General features: G+C 39.8%; 1 protein-coding gene across 7 annotated transcripts in view; it reads left to right on the top strand.

The window, feature by feature from the left end:
* CDC14A (cell division cycle 14A) overlaps positions 1-20,246 on the top strand; it is a 186,591-nt gene that overhangs the window by 74,885 nt on the left and 91,460 nt on the right. For all 7 annotated transcript variants that reach the window (XM_019457632.2, XM_053891941.1, XM_053891950.1 and 4 more), the window contains 2 exons: positions 6,776-6,842; positions 10,071-10,133. In XM_019457632.2, coding sequence (XP_019313177.2) covers positions 6,776-6,842; positions 10,071-10,133 — 130 coding nt within the window. The remainder of the gene's footprint in view (positions 1-6,775; positions 6,843-10,070; positions 10,134-20,246) is intronic.

The raw sequence follows: 20,246 nt of genomic DNA, 5'->3' as shown, positions 1-20,246 counted from the left end.
TTATATCACATTAGTGTAGTGATGTAAGTAAAAGCTCTTTATAGTCTCTCTAAAGTGTCTGGGTTAAAATAAAAGTGTGTTTAATATCACTTAACAAGCTCCTTTACTTAACTGAAATGTTTATTCAATATCTCTATTTTGTGCTAAGCAATATGTTAGGTACTAGGGAGAGAAGGGTAAGTAAAAAATGTATAGATCCTGTCTTCTTTGAGGCTGCTACAGAGAGAGGCAGAGAATCAAATAAGCATGCCACAATATGTCAAACTATAGTTGATTAAGTACAATAAAAAAAAAGTTGGGGACCTGCTCTAGCCAGGGTGGGGTTGAGGTTTTTCCCTGGAGACTTTGATCTTTGAGTTGGGATCTGAAGGACAGGTAAGGTAACTTAGGCAAAAGGCAGCAGGAGACATGTGACCAGCAGGAGCAAAGGTCCTGTGGTGAGATCAGAGAGCCCTCTCGGAGGACCTCAGACAAGGTGTGATGGGCAGATTGTAGAGGAGCATAAAATGAGGAGGCCTATGCAGGCAGGGCCAGATACCACCAGGATACATTCGTTGACATTTTGAACTTTCCTGTGAGAACAACGGAAGTCAGTGAAGGGTTATAGTCGAAGAGTGACTGGATCTGATGTGCTTTAAAACAGATATCACTCTGGTTGCTGCTAGAAGACTGATTAGCAAGGAGAGGTGGGGGGGGTGGAAAAGCTGTTGCGGGAGTCCACCCGAGAGGTGGCGGGGGCGGGGTATCAGAGAGAAGTCAGTGCAGGCAGTTAAGAGGGAAAGGTAGTGGGACACTGTGGTGGACAGGGTAAGGGGAATGAGAGATGCAGGGACGTCTGAGTTCTAGCGTGAGGGGTTGTGGAAGCTGCGTCTTTTACGGGATAGCGCTGGAGGACTGGATTATCATTGTTGTTTTGGGGGGGCAGCTGCAAGAGGGTCTTCTTTCACAATGAATGTGAGATGCCTTAAGACACCCAAATGAGAAGGTCATGTATGTGGTTAAAAATATATATATTTATTTATTTAGAGAGACAGAGAGAGAGAGTTAGAGCAAGTGGGGGAGGGGCAGAGAGAGGGAGGTTCCCACGAACCTTGAGATCTTGACCTGAGCTGAAATCAAGAGTCGGATGCTCAACCCACTGAGCCACCCCAGGTGCCCCTGTTTTGCAGTTTTAAGGAGTTTGTGCTAGAGACAGAAATTTGAGGGTCACTGGTAGATTGATGGCAGTTTATATGGATTAGATTGTGTAGGGCAGTTCTCAAAATGTGCTCCTTTCTACCAGCTTCATCAGTACCCTCCTGGAAACCTGTTAGAAATGCAGATTTTCAGGTTCTGCCCCCATTGGATCAGGATTTCTGGTGGGGTCCAGCATTCTGAGTTTAAGGAACCATCCAGGTGATGCTGATACATGGGAACTTGTCCTGGACTAGGGAGAGAGCATGGAGTGAGAAGAATTTGAGTCTGGGATTCAACCTTGAGAAGCTCTAACTTTTAAGGATTTGGAGTAGAAGGATGGCTTTGCCAGGGAGATTGGGTAGTAGCAGTGTGTGGAGATGTAGAAGAAAAATCCAGGAAGCCAGTGAAAGCAGTATTCAAAGGAGTATTATTATTGCTGACAAATTCAGTAAAATGATGCTTGGGAAATGTTCCCTGGGTTTAGAAGAAGCAGATCCAGAGAGACAGAAAGTAGATTACTGATTGCCAGTAAGTGGGGAGGGAAAGTGAACAGTCACTGTAAATGGGCACCGAATTTCTTTTTCGGGGGCTATAGCTCTTTTGGAATTAGTGGTAATAGGAATTGTGAATATACTAAAAGAAATTACTGACTTGTACACTTTAAAAAGGATAAATTGTGAATTTTATCTCTATTAAAAACAAAGCCTCCTAGGCGTAGCAATATGAAGATAATTGGTAACTTTAGTGTGACATGTTTGTGGTGTGGACGAGGGTGGAAACAGATCAGAGGGTGTTAAGATGTGAGAGGAGGGAAAATGGAGCAGGGGGAGAAGTAATTCTTCAGAGAAGTCTTGTTTAAAAATTTTTTTTTAACGTTTTATTTTACTTTTTAAGAGACAGCGGGGGACAGAGCATGAGCAGGGGAGGGGCAGAGAGAGAGAGGGAGACACAGAATTGGAAGCAGGCTCCAGGCTCTGAACTGTCAGCACAGAGCCCGACACGGGGTTTGAACTCATGACTTGCGAGATCATGACCTGAGCCAATGTCGGATGCTCAACCGACTCAGCCACCCAGGCGCCCCTGAAGAAGTCTTGTTTTAAAGAGGAGTCTCAAGAGAGGGTGGTGGTTGAAGGGAGATGTCGAGTCAAGAAAGTTTGGGACAGTTGTTTTTTTTTTTTTTTTTTTTTCTTTTAAAGATGGTAGAGACCTGAAAGTGTTTAAATTCTGTTGGGAAGGACCCAGAGGAGATACCTGGAGAAGAAAGTGATCATCAGTTGTGTTGAATAATGATACAGTTTCAGACTCAAAGGGACTTCTGTAGTTAACGGAGCCTGGTATTTTCCTAACCTCCATCTCCATTTCTTAGAAAAAAATAGGTGAAAAAGAATCCTGAAGCAATCCTCCAATTCAAACTTGAACGTAGTATGGGGCAGGTATCTTGCTGCCTTCCAGGGCCAATCATTCTTAGATGCTTCTGACTGTATTGGGTGGTTGAGGGAAGGGAAGGGAAGCAGGGAAGATTGATTTGTAACATGGGAGATAATGTTTCTTTTATAGAATAAAATCTCTCAGCTTCTTAAGTGGACTTTCAATCTTATGTCAGTCACTTCCTTCATTCTATCTCCAGAAGAACCCAGTGCTGCCAATTCCTGAGCCTTATGGGACGTTTCTAGTATTAATTAGGTGGATTCTCTGGCTTTGTCACCTTAATATTCCCTTTTCTTGGTTTTCTTTTTTTTTTTTTTTTAATTTTTTTTTTAACATTTATTTATTTTTGAGACAGAGAGAGACAGAGCATGAATGGGGGAGGGTCAGAGAGAGAGGGAGACACAGAATCCGAAACAGGCTCCAGGCTCTGAGGTGTCAGCACAGAACCTGATGCGGGGCTCGAACTCACAGACCGTGAGATCATGACCTGAGCTGAAGTCGGACACTTAACCGACTGAGCCACCCAGGTGCCCCCCTTTTCTTGGTTTTCTAATTTACTACCACTCCTCTGATTTCCAGCTTTCACAATTTTATTGCTATCTTCTGCTCTCTTATTCTCCCTGAGCTTGTTGGATTTCTTTCTTAAAAAGCCTTTCAAAATTCTCTTTTTAGTGTGGATTTGGTAGATACATGTGTTCAGTCTGCCATCTCTACCTTCTCTTTCTCTCACTTTTTCCCCCCAGAGAACATATAACATGTTTTTGTGTCTGTTCACTTTTATAGCTGCTCTCCTTTGTCTAAGTAGGAGTCAGGTTCCACTAATAAGCCATTTCTCCTGCTCAGTGTGGAGGCAGGTTTGGGAAGCTATTTGTCCTTGTGTGGCTGTCATGAGGATTAATTCTCCTGAGGAATGGGTGTAATGTCCTTTGGTGTGTCATCTCCTCTCCCCAGTTCTGAGAATGTGACCTAATTTTATCGCATCCCTTATATTTCAAGCTGTAAATTTCTACCTGTCTTTCCATCCTGCTGTGACTGCTTTATATCCTAATTCTGTCACATGGCATGTTAACTCGTCTTCCTCTCTCAGGTCTATAGATTTGATCACCAGGTCACCAGAGCTCTCTTTTCAGTCACTGGTAAAACTTGTGGCTGTGATAGGCCAAGAGATATCATGATAGTCTCACCAAATTTTGCAGACAGTCAGAAAGACTGGGTCTGGAGCATTTCTATGACTTATCTATGTGAATTCATTTAGGTGAGTCTAGGCATGGGAAAATATACTTCAGAGAATAAGAGCACCTCCAGTTCTTAAAATTGTTTTACTATTTTAAATAAGAAAGTTTTTGTTTTTGTTTATTTTTTCTTTACTGAAGTAGTAATTTTTAATCTTGGGTCTGCGGAGATAGTTCAGAGAGTCACTGAGTTTGGATGACAAAAAGTGTCTTTGTTTTCACTTATCTTAATTATATTCAATTATAAATGTTGGAAATAAACTATAGTAGTATTAGCAATATGAATGTCACAATAGAAATTACAGACATTTTTATATCCCATTATAATTTTTACATGCACCTTATATATTTCATATCTCTTATTATTTATGTTCATTCCTTCTTCAAAATTATAGTCTTCACTAGACCTACTAGGTCTTGTTACATATTAATAAAACAGTAAATAATTAAATATGGTCTTATAAATTATTTTTTATTTTTTATTTTTTAAATTTTTTTTTTTTCAATGTTTTTTATTTATTTTTGGGACAGAGAGAGACAGAGCATGAAAGGGGGAGGGGCAGAGAGAGAGGGAGACACAGAATCGGAAATAGGCTCCAGGCTCTGAGCCATCAGCCCAGAGCCCGACGCGGGGCTCGAACTCACGGACCGCGAGATCGTGACCTGGCTGAAGTCGGAGGCTTAACCGACTGCGCCACCCAGGCGCCCCTATAAATTATAAATATTTTAAATATTTAAATTAAATATTTTAAATATTTTAAATATTTTTAAATATTTTAAATATTTTAAATATTATATTAAATATATTTTAAATATTTTTTAAATATTTTAAATATTTTTTAAATATTTTTTAAATATTTTTAAATATTTTTTAAATAAATTTAATCGAATTAGTCTTCTGTTATTCATATATATTTTATTTTATTCATTTAAAAACATCATTCTTAGAAGAGGGGTTCACAAGCATCATCAGATTTCTAAGGGGTCCATGACACATGAAAGATTCTGAAACCTTGACCCAAAGAGACAAGTGCCTGCAAAGGAGTATGTGATTCTTTATATAAACTGCTATTTTGTCTTAGATACCAAGCTATACCTTTCTCTGGTTTAGTCCATTAAAATTTGCTTTTTAATACATGGTTTGTCTTTACATGATATTTGGAAAAGGGGCTACTTTGCTTTGCACTGACCCATGAGTTCAGATAGCATTAAAAAAATGTCTTGAAATCAGATTTACATATGTAGAATAATCCTTCCTATTAACATAGGTTAACTTTGAAGTTTCAAGAGTGTCTGGGTGGCTCAGTCGATTAAGCAGCTCAGGTCAGGGTCATGGGTTTAAGCCCCTTGTTGAGCGAGGCTTCAGCAAACAAAAAACTTTGAAGCTTCAGAACTTAAACATTTCTTTTAAGTTGCTTTGCTTACTTCCTATTTTTATATTAGGTTATCAGGATGTTGAAATCCAGTGACATTGAAGCTTCATTTTAATTCATGACTTAGCAGCCATAGGTTCAAGTTACATTGGATGGTTGTGATATAAAACTCAGTTTTATGTTAATTATATGTTAAAACACTTAAAGGTCCTTTTCTCCCCATGGAGCATCATCTTCTGGCACCTTCCCTACTGCTGCCCTTGAACCAACTTTGTGTGGTGCCTTCGACTTTGTCATTGGCAGGTGCCTGACAGCTCTATTCCTTCGGGTCAGCTTTGGGGGCTGGGCAGAGAGACTGAGAGCCTGGAGGTCAAGTTTCTTGCCTTGGACACCTTGGAACATTGCTAGTGTTAAAGCTCCAGTGCCAGTTCTTGCTTAACCTCACCTGAACTTGATACTTCAGTTTTATGTTGCCTAAAGCAGGTTGCTCTAAAAACTTAAATAAAGTATGAAGTACTCAATTTTCGGTGCAGTAGGTTCCCACTCCTTTTGATACAACACTTCATGGTGCATTAGAAGTTCTCCTGGATCCTGAGAGGAGACTGTTTGGAAGAATGACTGCTTTTTCCATAGTTTTTTGTTTTTTTGGGGGGGAGGGTAGATAGGAGGGGTGTCATTTAATCCAGTAAAATAGCAGCTAGCTTCTGTTGACCTGCCTACATTGTCCTCCTTACATTTTTATGCTTGTATTTACCATATTCCTGATAGGTGGTTGTTCCTCTATGAGAATACCATTGGTGATTATAAATCTTTTACTTAATGGAACAGTTCAGGTCATTGTTAATAATACCAAGAAAAACCATAATATTTCTTAGGTGCTTCCTATGTGCCAGACTCTTATATGAAGGACTTTCCATTATTTTTCTTTTTTTTTAAGTTTATTTATTTATTTTGAGAGAGAGAGAACAAGCAGGGGAGGGACAGAGAAAGAGGGAGAGAGAGAATCCCAAGCAGGCTCTGTGCTGTCAGTGCAGAGCCCAGTGTGGGGCTCGACCCCACACACCATGAGGTCATGACCTGACCCGAAATCAAGACTTGACGACTTAACCAACTGAGCCACCCAGGCGCTCCAGGACTTCCACTTATTAAATGTAATCTGACAATAATCCTGTAAATGGTAAATACCATCAGTAACATCATTTCAGAGATGGGAAACCGAGACTCACAGAAGTAAAATAAGTTGTTCAAGGTCCCAGCCAGTATGTGGCAGAGTTGGAACTTGAATGAAGGCAATCTGACTTGTGAACTCAGGCTCTTGAATTTGCTTTTCTTATTAATTATGGCTATTGGATTAAAGCAGTTTCAGAAATGCTTCAGTTAAGATGTAAGAGTAGTTAACTAGTAGTACCTGATGTGTTGCATAAATTTACCATGTTGACAGCTGTGAAGCCAAACAAGCATATCTTCAATTGTCTTTGGTATTGTCTTATTTGAATATTCTGAATGTACATTTTTAGTATTGTTTTTTTGTTTTGTTTTTGTGTGTGTGTGTGTGTGTATTTATAGGGATGCTTCCTTTGGAAATTGCACTTACAATCTCACCATCCTCGACTGTTTGCAGGGAATCAGAAAGGTAATAATAATTCTCCTTACTGTAGTTGACACAGTAGTTTCAAAATACGAGAAAGGAATAATGTCAATATTCTTGTTTTTCATTGGAGAGAAGAGAGGACAGGCAGTAAGCAGAAGGCTTTCCACTTCTTGAACAATGATTGATCTGTAAAATATAGATTGTTGGACAAATTGAAGGGGTGTCTGTGGGTAACTCTGTAACTCCTTATTGAGGTAGAAGGGATTTCCCTTTCTCATTTAAATTATTTCTTTTCCCTGGCAGATGGATCACTCCTATCTGCTGCTCTGCCTGTGACATTGCTTTGTCACTGGTTCAGCTTCCTTATCAAGCTAGAGCTTGGTGTGGGAGAGGCAGGAAGCCAACCCACACCTCTGTCAGTGTGGAGAACATTTCCATGTTGGTTTCCTACCTGGATATTATTACACCTCTGTGAAGTAGTAAGTAGGCCAGATATTATCTCATCTTTATAGACGAGGAAACAACCCCAGAGAGGTGAAGTCAGTTTCAGAGCCACAGGGAGTTCTTAGCAGGGCTAATTCTAACTCAGATTTCCCTACCATATCAAGGGTATGTTATGAATCAATGGTTTGTCAAAGCGTGGGACTTGTTAGAGATGAAATTCTCGGTCCCATCCAAGACTGATTGAACCATAAACTGTGGTAGTGGGGCCCTGCAGTCTGTTTGAACAATCCCCCTGGGTGATTTGATGCACTGTATGTATAGTTTAGAGGCATAGTTATTTAGTTATTCATATATATAATGGAGAAGTTAATCTAAAATATTTTTGAGAATTTTAAGAATGTGTTCTAGAAACACTAATTTACTGAGAAGTCATGCACGTTATAGTGTGAATTCGAATGAAGGTTCAAAGTGCATCATTCCATCTTGAACATACAGCCATGATTTATCAGTCAGGAATGTACATGTTGCAGAATCCATTGGCAAGGACTGTAAACACACTATCGGCAGTGATTCTTGTTCCAGTTTCTTTTCTCTACCATAATGTAATATAATATGATATAATATAATATAATAATATAATTGCTACATTTTGAGTTGAGAAAATTGGTATGATAAATATCCTTGTTGTTTTATGTATGTTTTTTGACTTTGATACTTCATTTAAAAATGAATTTAAACTCTGTAAGACTTTAAAATAGTTTTCAAATATTTTTCTTTTCACTTAAAAACTGTCAAAATACTCTAGCCCACCCCACAAATAATGTCACCAACATAGACTTCTAGTAACACAAGTTAAGAACCCTAATTATAGCATTTAAAAAATGTGCCTGAGGGAAAGAAAGTAATTTGTTTATTGTTATTGTTGTTATTTTTATTGTTATTATTATTTCGCCTATTCTGCCATCTGGTACAGGCTGTTTCTTTTATAAATTTATGAAGTTCAGAAAGAGTTCACCCTGGAATATCCCCACCTGTTATGGTAACTTGGTAACTCAATATAGAAATTTATGACATCCTTCCTGTTATAGAGGGAAGCTGTACTTTGTTCATGAAAAACATCTTCTGTAAATTTCTTGCTTCATCAAATGTTTGGGTTAATATTACCTGAATGTAGATGAGATTTTAGAAAGACCTGATAAGAGTGTTCAACATGTCTTTAAGCGACTGAGACACATTATCCCCCTGCACACTCTCTTATACAAGCCATCATGGTCTGGGCAATTTTTTTGGCAATGAGTACCATGCCCCCTAAGAGTGCAGACAGTTTACAGCTGCAGTTTTACCTTCTTAGGAAGCATATCTTTGTGGTTTTGTTGTATGGGCATCATCACACGCATAGTTCATATGTGTGTGAACTATACACAGAAACATACACAAACACACACTTTAAATGAAGAGAAAGGAAGGAAGGTTACAGCTCAGGGTTTACTCTTCTCACTGCTTTCACTGGAATCAACTGAGTTGCTTTGTTTAAAGATGAAATAATGTAAACAACTTGTTTTGCTCTTAACGGTAGGGGTCGACAAAACAGTGTTGTCAGACCTTATCGTGTGTAAGAATCACCTAGAAGGCATGTTAAAATACTGGTCCTACCCCTAAAGCATCACATTTAATAGTTCTGGCATGGGGTTTAGGAATTGGTATTTTAGATCTAAATTACCGTCAGTGCTTCTGCTGCAGGTGGTCCATGCTCTGCATTTTGGAAAACACTGGTCTGTAAAATATTTTCAAATACAGATGCACCACAGCTTGGCTTAACAGTTTCTCCTATTTTTTAATGACTTGAATACATAATTTTTAAAAGCGACTGTGGGTTTGTACTCTATTATAATTTGTATAGCTTCATGACATAAAAGAAGAGACTCTGTCCTCTTCAAAATATTATATCTGAGCAAGCTGGATCGTTTTGAAAAGGAGTAATGCACGTTTTCTTTGTGTTGTTAAAAATATCAGCTCTTCCTCTAAAGTGTAAGAGCAGTCTAGTACACTTGTACTCTGTCAGAAACTATTGCTGTAAAACAAATTCTCTCAAAGCAGGGACAAATAAGGGCCTATTGAGTAAAAATGCCCTTTTTGCTAAGTATCTCATTAATGCTGAAAGAAAAATAAAAGCACCTACAAATTTGATTTTTCTTCTCCTATCTGAAAAGTTAATCACTGTTAGGTATTCTGTTATGGTTTGATATGAATTAATTGCATCATTCCCAAATGGGTTTTAACTATATATTTGCTAGTATGCTCCATTTTATATACATAATTAATTAATTTATTAAAAAAAATTTTTTTTACATTTACTTATTTTTGAGAGACAGAGAGAGACAGAGCACAAGTGAGGGAGGGGCAAAGAGAGAGGCGGGACACAGAATCTGAAGCAGGCTCCGGGCTCTGAGCTGTTAGCACAGAGCCTGACTTGGGGCTCGAACTCACAAACTGTGAGATCATGACCTGACCCGAAGTCAGACGCTTAACCGACTGAGCCACCCAGGCACCCCTATATACATAATTAATTTATTTACACACAAAACAATGTAAATTAGGACTCTAGATCTGTTTTGCAGGACATATTTTCATGTTTTTCTAAGTGTTCAGTCCCACTTGTAAGAAAGTCTCAAAGCAAAATTACTAATATTAGATGATTTCTAGATAGGTGTTATAAATGAAAGGTTTCAAGCTTTTTCCTTCAGGCTAGTGAGGGTCATTTGTGAGCAGGAATGGCTAAAAGTTATCAATTTGGTGTGGAAAAACTAATTCAAGTTCTGCTTTTAGGGATTACAACATGGATTTTTTGACTTTGAGACATTTGATGTGGATGAATATGAACATTACGAGGTTTGTACATTTTAATGTTTTGCAAGATATAATTTCATGTTAATTAAAATCCCCTGTACCCCACCACCCCCCAACACTCAAGTATTGCAAATTTAGTGACTGCTAAAATAAATGCATTCTGGCGTTTTCCATAGCTGTCAGTTTTCTCCTTTCAGCTTTGGCTATTACCTTTGAACCAGCAGTCACCCAAATTTTAGTTTGGGAAAATGTCGTATCTATAATATTCTCGTATCAAACCTCTATTAGTAATTACTTTGCACATTTAGTTTATAAGAAAAAATAATTTCAAAGTGTAGTTTGGTAGTGAAACTGAGTTACCGTTATTTTAAAAATTCAGGTTCTGTTTAAAACAAAATTGGACTTTGGCCTTGTATTGGTTTCTGCTGCATAAATTTTATTTTGAAATATGGCTGAATTTACCTAGTTCTATGGGTTGGGTGAATTTTTTTTCCTGTGGCATCACAAAGCTTTTGAATAATGTCTTGCTTGCTCAACGATGCAGAGTTTAGTCAAGGGCTGTCCCAGCTAGGCTGTGCTCTAAGATGTTGAAGGAGAGCACTTTCTGAGTAGGAGGAGGAAGAGTCTAGAAGCAGTTAGTTTCTCTGGAAGATGAGAAGCCTGTAGAATGTGAGTAGGCTCAACATTCTATGAAAGGGAGCTCTTCTGTTGGGGTCCTCCAGAGGAGTTGTGAAATGTGTCCCCCTCCTTAGCAAGAGAGGGCAGCCCTCCCACTTTGGGCTCTAGTTCAGGATGTCTGTTTGGATAGCCTGCTTACATGTTAAACTTCACATATAACATATGTGAAAAGAAATTGACTGTCTTTCATTCAAACATGGTCTTCCACTTCATTCATCTGTATTAATGGCACCACCATCCTGCTTTTCACTCAGGCATAAGAACAGAAACACTTCTCTTTCCCTCCCTGATCTAACCAGTAGTTGCATTCTCATTGCTGGTGCCCTGTGGTATGTTTCATCTTTCCGGTCCTTTCTGTTCTACTTCTTTCACTCTGGCGCAGGTCTCACACCCTCTGTCGTAGACTATGGTAACCACTCTAATGAGCCCTGGCCCTTCTCCTATTGGTCTTGCACCCACTTGACTGACTGATCTTAAAACAGAGCTCTCGTCTTGGCCTGTCTTGGCCCCAAACTGCACTGCCCTGAAGAATTGAGGATAGAGTCCTCTGTCCTGGCATTCTTAGCATGGATGGGCTCCAGCCCTCTTGCTCTCCTTGTCTCACTTTGCTCACCGTGTGCCCTCTGCATGCCAGCCCCACCGAGCTGCGTATTTACTGCTTCTTGAGTGTCCCTGTGCCCTGGCCGAGCTTCCTTTCTGCCAGGTGCCCATCTCCTTTAACGGTTCCCCTCCTCCATTTCATGCGTGCCAGATCTACACAGATCAGCTCTTACTCTCTTGAGTATTTTCTCTCTTCAGTTTCACATGTTACAATTTGTACTTTCCACTTTTCCTGTATCGTGGCTATTTGTGTACAAACTTTTATTTTTTCTTATTGGATTGCAAATTCTTTGGGACGTGACTAAGGGGAAAAATTTATACTGAGTTCTTGGATAGAAAGTTTTAACATCATAAAGCTGCTACTTCTCCTCAAATCAATAAATAGTGCTAAATTTATTAATAAGTTTAGTGCACTTTATTAAAATCCTTAAGTATTTTTTTTTAACCACAAAAGCATTGTTATCATGGCATTTTAGTAATGACCAAAGAATCTGCCCCTCAAACCCTGCATATACATATATTATGTCTGTATTATATGAGCAGAGCTATTTCCTATGAAGCTAACAAAGCTTAAATTTTAGAGACCACCCCCCCCCCCCACTTGCATGGGCACCTTTTAAGGTCCTATACCTAATTTTAAGGGGTGCCTGGCTGGCTCAGTTGATAGAGCATGTGACTCTTAATCTCAGGGTCATGAGTTCAAGCCCCACATTGGTATGGAGCCTACTTAAAAAAAAGAAAGGTCCTATACCTAATTTTATATTCATAATTATATATATATGTGTGTGTGTATATATATATATTTAATTTTTTTAATTTTTTTTTTTTCGAGAGAGACAGAGCATGAGTGGGGTGGGGGGGCAGAGAGAGAGGGAGACACAAAATCCAAAGCAGCTTCCAGGCTCTGTGCTGTCAGCACAGAGCCCGATGCGGGGCTCGAACCATGGACCTTGAGATCATGACCTGAGCCGAAGTTGGATGTTTAACCGACTGAGCCACCCAGGCTCCCCCATAATTTTATATTCTTAAAGTGGACTTCCAAATTTGTTAAGTTTCATGTTCCATGTATATGAGCATGGAGAACATTCTATGGCAGAAAACAAAAGCCATTTCCATTAAAAGAAGGTATTGGGGTGGGGATTCAAGAGGGAGAGGAAGGAACAAATAGCACAATAAAGAGAAAACTAGTTGACACTTTACTTATTCCTTCATCTTTTTTTTTGTAAACTTTAATGTTGATGTTGAGAAGTAGTTGGAAAGCTGTTGAAAAACCTGAAACAGTACAGTTTCATTCTTGCAAACCAACCAACCAACCAACCAACCAACCAACCAACCAACCAGCCAACCAAAAAAATCTGTTAAGAATGTGGTCATATCCTCACCTGAATAAACAACAACAATAACAACAAAACTCAGGTAATGAGAGACAAGTGGCAGTTGGTGAACATTTGACAGAAAATGTCAAATTACTTCCGTTTTTGAGAATGATATGTCCATTCTATCATTAAGCCTAGGAAAAGAAAATCACAAATAGAAGCATGATTTTCAGGGAGTGAGCATTTCATAAATGCTGCTTACTGAATAAATAAAGGAACTCTCTTTTTGACAATCTGTGGGCCTAATCCTTTCTTGTCATAATTTCTCTCACTGTTCTCCCACCTGCTTTAGTGACTCTGGACATTTGCTGAACGTGGGGGATAGCTAGATTCACATATTCCATTTGCCCCAGCAAAGTTGGTATTGCAATGAAGACATTGTGGTTTTCTTATTTATATATTTATATTTATATTTATATTTATATTTATATTTATATTTATATTTATATCCATATCCAAGGTAGTTAGCATATAGTGCAATAATGATTTCAGGAGTAGATTCCAGTGATTCATCCCCTATATATAACACCCAGTGCTCATCCCAACAAGTGTCCTCCCTAATGCCCCTTAGCCATTTAGCCCATCCCCCTACCCACAACCCCTCCAGCAACCCTCAGTTTGTTCTCTGTATTTAAGAGTCTCTTATGTTTTGTCCCCCTCCTTGTCTTTATATTATTTTTGCTTCCCTTCCCTTATGTTAATCTGTTTTCCACATGAGTGAAATCATATATTTGTCTTTCTCTGACTGACTTATTTTGCTTAGTATAATACCCTCTAGCTCTATCCGCTTAGTTTTGAAGGGACATTGTGGTTTTCAAAGTAAAATTTTATCATTGATGGCAAATTAGGAGAATGTAAATCTTAGATTATTGGGGGATGTCAGGATGAAGCTTTTCAAAGACACTTTAAAAAAAATGTTTATTTATTTTGAGAGAGAGAGAGAGCATGAGCACAAGTCAGGGAGGGGCAGAGAGAGAGGGAGAGAGAGAATCTCAGGCAGGCTCTGTGCTGTCAGCACAGCGCCTTACATGGGGCTCAATCTCACGAACCCTGAGATCCTGACCTGAGATGAAATCAAGAGTTGGAGGCTTAACCCACTGAGCCACCCAGGTGCCCCTCAAAGGCACTACTTGACTGTACTACATTTCATATATAAATTGGCTCAAGAAAGAGCCTAAATTAATGAGACTGCGTCTCTATGTGTGATATTTATGATAAGAACTCTACTTAAAAAGGTTGTTAATAGCCAAATTATGGAAAGAGCCTAAATTTCCATCAACTGATGAATGGATAAGGAAATTGTGGTTTATATACATAATGGAATACTATGTGGCAATGAGAAAGAATGAAATATGGCCTTTTGTAGCAATGTGGATGGAACTGGAGAGTTATGCTAAGTGAAGTAAGTCATACAGAGAAAGACAGATACCGTGTGTTTTCACTCTTATGTGGATCCTGAGAAACTTAACAGAAGACCATTGGGGAGGGGAAAAAAAAGTTAGAGAGGGAGGGAGCCAAACCATAAGAGACTCTTAAAAACTGAGAACAAACTGAGGGTTGATGGGGGTGGGAAGGAGGGAGGGTGGGTGATGGGCATTGAGGAGGGCATTGGGATGTGCACTGGCTGTTGTATGGAAACCAATTTGACAATAAATTTCATATTAAAAAAAATGTTGTTAATGACAAGGTCAGCAGAATATGAGAAATACTTGTTTTATAAGGTCTATAGATAAACGTTTGCTCATTCTGCAAAAGGTTATATCCATCTTTCCAGCAATTCATGGGTCTAGAGCAGTGCTGTCCAATAGAAATATAATGAAAAGTATTTATATATATTTTAAACATTCTAGTAGCCACATTTAGAAAAAAACAATTATGAAATTAGTTTAAATATATTTTATTTAATGCAATTTACCCAAAATATCATTTCAACGTGTAATCAATATAAAAATCATTGATGATGTATTTTAATGTTTGTATTTTTGAGACTAAGCCTTCAAAACTTGGTGTGTAGTTTGCTCCATGGCATATCTCAGTTTGGACTAGTCACATTTCAAGGGCTCAGTAGCCATGTGTAGTGAGAGGACAGATTCTTTTTATTTATTTTTTGTTTATTTATTTTTGAGAGAGAGAGAGAAACAGAGTATAAGCAGGGGAGGGGCAGAGAGAGAGGGAGACACAGAATCCAAAGCAGGCTCCAGGCTCCAGGCTCTGAGCTGTCAGCACAGAGCCCGATGCAGGGTTCTAACCCACAAACCGTGAGATCATGACCTGAGCTGAAGTCGGACGCTTAACCGACTGAACCACTCAGGCGCCCCCGCGAGAGGGCAGATTCCACAAGGACAGGCTTGCCCATGAAAGTCGGGGTCCTTCGGAATGACGTGAAGCCTTGGATAAGCAGAACAGGTTATGTCTTCTTGCTTCAGGTAATCTAATTGTTCACCTAAGAGTTAAGGTCCTGTCATATTTAGAAGGCTTGGGGTAAGATATCTCAGGCTCTTGCTTTATTTTTATGTGACTTGCAAAATGGCCCATTAATAATTGATGACCAAAAGTATCTTCCAACATGTGGCCTCTCAGGTCTTGCCAAGCTGTTGCCTGTGCATTTTTCACATCTGCACTGATCAAACAGATGTAATTCTGGCAGCTCGGCCACCAAGGTCCCCTGAAGTAACTGTGAGAATGTGGTCCAAAAGCTTCTACTAAGAACCAGTGTCAAAACATTCATACTTTCCCAACAGATTTCTTTTCGGGTTTTCGCAAAACTAAGAAAGCAGCCACTCTTTCGAAACCTAGCCATTAATCAGGTCACTTGAAAAATGGAAATAGACCTTTTGCCCTGGCAAACAACAATGAAGATGAAAGAGCTTGAGTATTCAAATTATGCACCTAAGCAGACGTGAGGAGCTGTACCCTGGCCATACCTCTATACTGTTACTGCTCATGATGTCCTGCTTGGGAGACCTAGAAATAACAGCATCCATCCACTGAGTCTGCCTTCAGTCAACCTTTTTTTTTTTTTTTTTTTTTTTTTTTTAATTTTTTTAAACGTTTATTTATTTTTGAGAGAGGGAGAGAGACAGAGCATGAGTGGGGTGGGGGCAGAGAGAGAGGGAGACATAGAATCTGAAGCAAGCTCCAGGCTCTGAGCTGTCAGCACAAAGCCCAACTCAGGGCTCGAACCCACAAACCGTGAGATCATGACCTGAGCCAAAGTCAGACACCCGACCAACTGAGCCACCCAGGCGCCCCTTCAGTCAATCTTTTTAACATTCTTTCTTGGGTAAATAAGGCCTTGCCTACACGCCACTAATCATTAATGGTGCTGCTTTTAAGCAGTTGTTATTTATCAAAGAGAATTTGAAGTTGTGTCTTTAGTTTGTGGTTTGGTTGTCTCCGAGGGGCTTTCTCCTGTTTACCAGAAGGCTTGTCCTTTTTGATGATGTGTCTATGTTGGCCACACACAGACCAACTCAGCAGCACCCTGTCCTGGGGAGACAGGAGGAGGAGAGAAGTGCAAGGAAACAAGCTTCAGTGGCAGCATGTGGATATGCCTCACCGCTGTGGCTTATGTTCATTACCCCATCCCGAATTTGGCCCACGCAATCCCTAGGAATTGCCGTAAATACCTTTTTGGGGATTAGATGGAGCTTAAAGTTTATGTAAAGCCTACTTCAAAAAACTACGAAATCACTTTGACTCCTTTCTCTGAGCTATTTTATATCTTCCACTATCTTTTTATCTCCCCCCCTCCCATAAATCATTCCTTTTTTTGAGAAAAAAAAAATGCTTTCAGTGAAGCAGCATTGTCAGTATGAGGATATGTCCTGGAATTATGGACTTGGCCCTTTGCTTTTCCATGCTGACAAACCTGGACCACGTTAACAGTGGGTACTTGATGGACGTGGTTAGAGCCATGCTTGGCTACTGCAGACCTGGTGACAGAAAGACTGGTTACTGCCTGTGTGGAGTCACTGCGTAGGGCCTTCTTTTGTTCCTCTCCTCAAGGTACACATGGAAAATAATATTTGCTCAGCACCCTGTGGTCATAGCTCATAGCTGTTGATGACTGGCCTAGAGGACTCTGGCTGTCCCCATCTCTGCCCAGGGATCTACATTTTGTTGGAAAGCTTTGTTCTACAGAAATAACGGTGTACAGTTAAACTTTTGTTATATGGGGGTCAAGAAGCTGCATTACATTCTTTGTGGCCTTCAGTTGATTACTTTTCAGTTTGTTTATTGAACACTTATTAAATACCTTCTATTTGCTCAGTATATTTGCTGGGTCCAGTCTTTTTTTTTTTTCTTTCTCAAGAGGTTACCTGTAATTTCATCTCTTCATGTATGGGGTGAGAACCTTTATTCTTACCATCTGCTATCTTAGAATCTATATATCCCTCTGCCTCGTTCTGTGAATTTATCATGTTTGACCTTCACCACAAGCCCCGTTTTCTTGCTGAGCAGATCAGTTGTCTACACAGAATTTCTCATTCATTCATGACAGGCTGAATGTGGAAAATTTTGCTCCTGAGATATTCTAGTGATTTTTCTAGCAATAAGTCATTTTTATTGCTATTTTCACCTACAGGGTATTCTTTAGGTAAAAGAGCATTGCTATTCTAGAAGGTGATTTCACATTATCTTAGCCACATTATAATGTAGCCCATGTGGGAACTGTTTATAAGGAAGCATTGGTCAATTCTACATGTCTGGGAATGGGTCTTTCCTTCCTTCCTTTTCTCTTTCCCTTCCTTCCTTCCTTCCTTCCTTCCTTCCTTCCTTCCTTCCTTCCTTCCTTTTCTTTCTTTCTTTCTTTCTTTCTTTCTTTCTTTCTTTCTTTCTTTTTCAATTTTATTTTAGAGAGAGAGAGAGAGAGCACAGCAGGGGAGAGAGGCAGAAGGAGAGAATCTTAAGCAGGCTCCATGCTGTGCATGGAGCCTGATGTGGGGCTTAATGTGGGACTCTATCCCACAACTGTAAGATCATGACCTGAGCTGAAATCAAGAGTCAGATGCTCAACTGACTGAGCCATCCAGGTGCCCCAAGGGTCTTTGTTGACTCTTGGGCCTCTTCCATCAAGTGTTCATATTACTATCGGAGTATATGTTTTAGAAATTGTGTCTGATTATATCAGTCTCTTATGTTAAGTCCTTCATGGGCTTCGCAGCTGCATGCTTTTGTGCCTTCCGGCATGCTCTTGTTCCCCCCTCCTGCCTGTGATCCCTTCTTTCCTGCCCACCATATTTATGTGCATGTGTCTAAGTTATTCTTAGCTCTGTGGGAGCTCTTCTCACACAGTGTTGCTTGATGCTCTATTTACACATCTGTGTCTTCCCTGCACTCTGGCTACTTGAGGTCAGGAACCGAGTCTTACTCATCTTTGTCTGAGTAAGTAACCAGTAGCATAGTATGCTCATAGTGGGCAGTCATTGAATGTTTGTAAAATGAAAGAATAAAGACATGACCGAATGCATACTAAAAACAGGAGTGTAGCGTATTTCAAAATATTTTATATAATTTGCTAAAAATAACTACTTTCTAATGAAAGTGACCAAGATTTATTAAGAATTCATTCTGATTTTGTAGTAAACTCCAAGAGAAAAAGGTATTAACTATGGTAGACAGCATCAGTAAATGATGTTTCATTCTTTCATTACCAGCCAGTCTGTGTTCTGATAGTGAGATTTTTTTTTTAACCAGTTATTTGTAACACAGGATTGCTAGGGATTATAATATTCAAGCAGGGAGTCCATGTAACATCAGTTTAGTTTAATATATGAGCAGAGACTGTCTCCAGGTTGACTTTGTCATCCTTCATTGCTGTTAATAAGTAAATTGTCAAACTGACCAGGTGGTGTAGACTCCTGAGGATGCCTTTTTGTATGTACCTTGAGAACTGGTAACATTCGTTGGGTTTTCCTTTGCTCAGTGTGTCACCTCAGGTCAACAGCAGGACTCAATGCTGTTGAACACCTAAGGTATGATGTTTCAAGACTGCTTTGGGTTAGAGTTTGTAGAGCAAACTAGAATGTAATCTCAGTGCTGCTTGCTTGGTCTGCCCTCTTGTTCATGGATTATGGAATTGGAAAAATGTGAATTTCTGCCCTTGTAATTGTGAATTCCTGCCATAGGACTGGGGTCAAGCAAGCTCCAGAATGCAGGTATGTGAGCATGTCCTGACCACCTGGAGGAACGGTGGAGGTATGCCTCCCACAGTGATTTGACTACTCAAAGAACTATTAGAAGCATTTCCCTGGGGCTATCTTGTAGTATTGAGTATACCACTCAAAGGCTACAAGTTCAAGGAAGCAAAATTCCTTCCTGGACACTGCACCTGCAAATGTGGAGGCACCCAGTGTTTCCACATCTGTTAATCCATTACACCTATTGCTGGCTCAAAGGTCATGTTGGTTGACTCTATAAAATGTTTCGAGGTCTACCTTGTCCTAAGAAATTTCCCATGGTTTTTTCCTCCCTCTTTAATTGCTGTTTGGTTTCTATCCTTTCTTTTACCTCCAAGCTTCTTAAGAGAGCAGTCTTGACTCTGTTATTATTCAGTCATTAGTTGATTATGGTCTGGTCTTTACTTTTGTGAGTCTGCTGGACCTGTCCTTGCTAATACAAAAGTTAGCAAAACCAGATGGTTGTGTTTGGTCTTCTTCCTACTTAATTTATCCTGTGGCCACTCTCTAATTCTGGATACTCACTTTCCTTCCCTAACTTGTAAGGATCCATCTCTTGCTTTTCTCTTCCTTGAGTCTCTGGCCATCCTTCTCAGTCTCCTTTGCAAGTACTTTCTCTTCCTTTATCCACCTGAAATGCTGCTGCTCTCTAGGGTTCTGGTTTGTGGTTGAACACACTCTTCATGGGTGAGGGCACCTGTTTCCAATTTTCAACCATCGTGTATGTGCTGGTGGCCTCAAATAATCATGTCTTGAGCACTGGAGGGCACCTGCAAACTTACACTGGGTTTGTGCTCCCTGTGGCTGCATCAGCAGAGGCGTCATTGGTTTGAGCTGCTGGAGCAGTCCCCTAAGTGTTTTGTTTTTTTTTTTTTTTTCCTAGTTTATTTATTTATTTTGAGAAAGAGGGAGAGAGTGAGCAGGGGAGGGGCAGAGAGAGGGAGAGAGAGAATCCCAAGTAGGTTCCATGCTCTCAGTGCAGAGCCTGATGCAGGGTTCGATCTCGAGAACTGTGAGATCATGATCTGAGCTGAAATCAAGAATCAGATGCTCAACCCACTGAGCCACCCAGCCCCTCCCCCAAGTGTTTTCTACCATCAGTGTCTCCCCACCCCAGCTGGAGCTAGCAGAGGTGAAACAGTCATCCACATGGGGCCCTCCTCTTTCCCTCCACCACACTGTCTCTCAACAGCAAATCTAAATTAATAATCTAGAGTTTGATTATTTAAGATGCCAGATGGCATGCCATTTTAATTTAAACCAAATAACTCAAATATTTGCTTTGCTTTAAGCACATAAAGTACCAATCACTGCAGCAT

This window comes from Panthera pardus, unplaced genomic scaffold (genome assembly GCF_024362965.1).
Source record: "Panthera pardus isolate Hobbes unplaced genomic scaffold, ASM2436296v1 HiC_scaffold_11, whole genome shotgun sequence".
NCBI classification, from domain to species: domain Eukaryota; kingdom Metazoa; phylum Chordata; class Mammalia; order Carnivora; family Felidae; genus Panthera; species Panthera pardus.
This window is presented reverse-complemented; position numbering and strand designations above follow the sequence as displayed.